At 35.6% G+C, this 2,517-nt stretch overlaps 1 protein-coding gene across 1 annotated transcript; it reads right to left on the bottom strand.

Annotated features, from left to right (window-relative positions):
- Positions 1 to 1,516: 1,516 nt before the first annotated feature.
- On the bottom strand, positions 1,517 to 2,104 carry LOC131630350 (pre-mRNA-splicing factor ATP-dependent RNA helicase DEAH1-like). The gene has a single exon (XM_058901140.1). It carries the CDS (start codon positions 2,102 to 2,104, stop codon positions 1,517 to 1,519), a length of 588 nt encoding a protein of 195 aa, XP_058757123.1.
- Between the last annotated feature and the right edge of the window lie 413 nt (positions 2,105 to 2,517).

Here is a 2,517-nt window from a genome sequence, read left to right as displayed (position 1 = left end):
GTCATTTATAGATTCTTGAAGAACCTTAAATGTGTGAAATGTTTCAACAGAATGTGAGGAAGAATACTGAGTTTGAGTTTGGTAATGGTTGTTGATGTATGTGAAAGAAGGTGGGTTAGGTGCTGGTGCTGGTGCTGTTAACGTATTCGAGGGCGATGGTTGGGGATAGTTGTAGGAAGAATAAAAATTTGGTAGAGGTTGGACGATTGTAGGGTCATAATGATAGTGATGATAGTAATGATGTGGAGGAGAATTCATGGCAATGAAAGCACCATTTGTTATGAACATAATTTTGGGGCTAAGAGAAATAGAGAGAAAACTACACTAAAAAGATAATAACAATTCTAAAACTAACTTCTTCATTCATTTTCTTCATTATCTATACATTCACAAGGTATCTATTTATAACATTGCAATCCATTAATTAACCACTATCTAGATCCTTCTAAATAGTAATGACTCATCACTATTAACCCTAATGGACCTATGGAACTTGGGCCTTAATCATTACATCATCCATCAAAGTGATGGACCCTTCAACTGGTAACTGTAACACCAGTTTTGACTGGTTTTAATTAACATGTTTGGGTTCGATCTATGTGACGTGCTCTTGGCAGTAAAATTAAGACTCGGTTTTCCAATCCATCAGCCAAAGCATTGTGATCTTCAAAAATGCAATGGATGCGTGGAATGATTCATGAAAGGTTTCAGGCAAGGAGCTTTTTCTGTAACTGAATTCTATTCCAAATTGCAAATTTTATTGAAAGGACTTGAGACTTGTATGTCTATGCCTTGTTGTGCATGACTTATTAAGTATACTTGTGCAGCTATGCACAATGGTTTCCATCATCATGATCTGAATTATGCAACTGGACTCTTAACTCGTTTAAATGTAAATTTTGGGGTTGTTAAGTCTCAAAATTTGTTGATTCAAGGTGCAACTGTTAGTCAACAGCCTGCAGCTAGTTCTAATCAGAGGTCAGCTCTTCATCTTAGTTTGGCCATAAACCAGTTGGAAAGCCTAGCACAGGTAAAATGTTCATTTCCTATTCATTCAATAGCCTTTCATTTGGATCTTGGATAATTGACTCTGGTTCTAGTGACTACATTTGTTCCTTTCTTAGATGTTTTGCTTCTTAATCTGAATTTTCCTTTAACTTGCTTACAGTGTAAAAAAAAGTGTTCATTGTTTCTCAAAATGTCTTATACCAGGGCGTGTATTGGGAAATCTGCATGGAGAAAAGTTTCAGATTGCATCTAGCAGGTTTATTTATCTATTATAGCAAATTGTTTTACAATCAATTTTTTTGCATATCTTGATATAATTTGATGTGTTGATACATAAAGTCATATGAAAGTTTAACTTTGATATTCATGATCAAATAGCTAATTCTTTTGAACAAACATTACAAAAAATATAAGATGTTCTAGAAAAAATGTAAATAAATTCTCTCATCAATTGCAAAATCTATTTACAAATTGTATTAAAAACAAAACTTATCAACAATTTTCTGATTCATAAGCCAGCACGTCCATATCCACGCGGCATTTTCTTGGAGGTCAAATCTTCAAGATCCATGGGATTGTAAAAATGGGGGGCTATCTCCAGCAACCAGTTTGGCTTTATCTCTGTCACCTTCCTCATATACTCCTTAGTGGTGAGTGCTAGCTCATGGTATAAAACCAATTTAGGAAGAATCTCTACCAGTCCTGAACTGGGGTGTATATGAACATTCTGTTGACCTTTTACTAGCCGATAAGATCCATACTTTTGTAGTATTGCAGAGTGAGGAAAAAATCCAGATGCTATGGACTTCTTTATGGCATCTAAGTCATTAGAACTTGAAGTAATTTCGATCTCAACCTTCTCCAATAAACGTGCAAGTTGGTCACGAATGTCCCTGGCACGTTTCATGCTCCGTATCTGGATATAGTTCTCATAACACCATTGCGTTGAGTAACTTGCCTCCTTCCATGAATTGTAGATCTTTAGATTAGCAATGTGATCACCAACATCTCCTGTGTGAAAATTCATTCGTGCATTGTCAGCGTGTACTTTTTTATCCTTTGGCCGGTAAAATATTGAGTTTCCGGTTGAAAGCATGGCAGCGATGGTTATGATCTCGTCAGAACATTTGTACTTTTCGGAAGCAACAATCATTTTCGACAACATAGGATCAAGTGGGAACTCTGCCATCCGTCTACCTACCTTAGTTAACTTGCCATGCTTGTTTGAAGCACCTAGATTATATAAGAGCTCCATGGCTTTGATGATGGAATCAACCGGCGGAGGATCCATATGGTCTTTTGAGTACAATATTGAGTTTTTGTCTTTTGACATGTGATTTGTATGCAATAATAGGTTTTGTATTGTTTCATTTTGCACAAACACCTCAAGATAGATGGAAGAAAGAAATAAGAATAGTAATTAAAGAGTAAATAGATAATAAAACACTACTATGAAAACACATTTTACCTCAATTAATTAGAAAATGAGTTTTACTTCGGTTTCACCGA

Source organism: Vicia villosa, unplaced genomic scaffold (assembly GCF_029867415.1).
Source record: "Vicia villosa cultivar HV-30 ecotype Madison, WI unplaced genomic scaffold, Vvil1.0 ctg.000673F_1_1, whole genome shotgun sequence".
Lineage (NCBI taxonomy): Eukaryota > Viridiplantae > Streptophyta > Magnoliopsida > Fabales > Fabaceae > Vicia > Vicia villosa.
The sequence above is the reverse complement of the archived record's forward strand: the minus strand, read 5'-3'. Positions and strand labels throughout refer to the sequence as shown.

Coding starts and splice junctions, on each gene's coding strand:
- LOC131630350 (XM_058901140.1), bottom strand. CDS start 2,104: ATGCTTTCAACCGGAAACTCAATATTTTACCGGCCAAAGGATAAAAAA.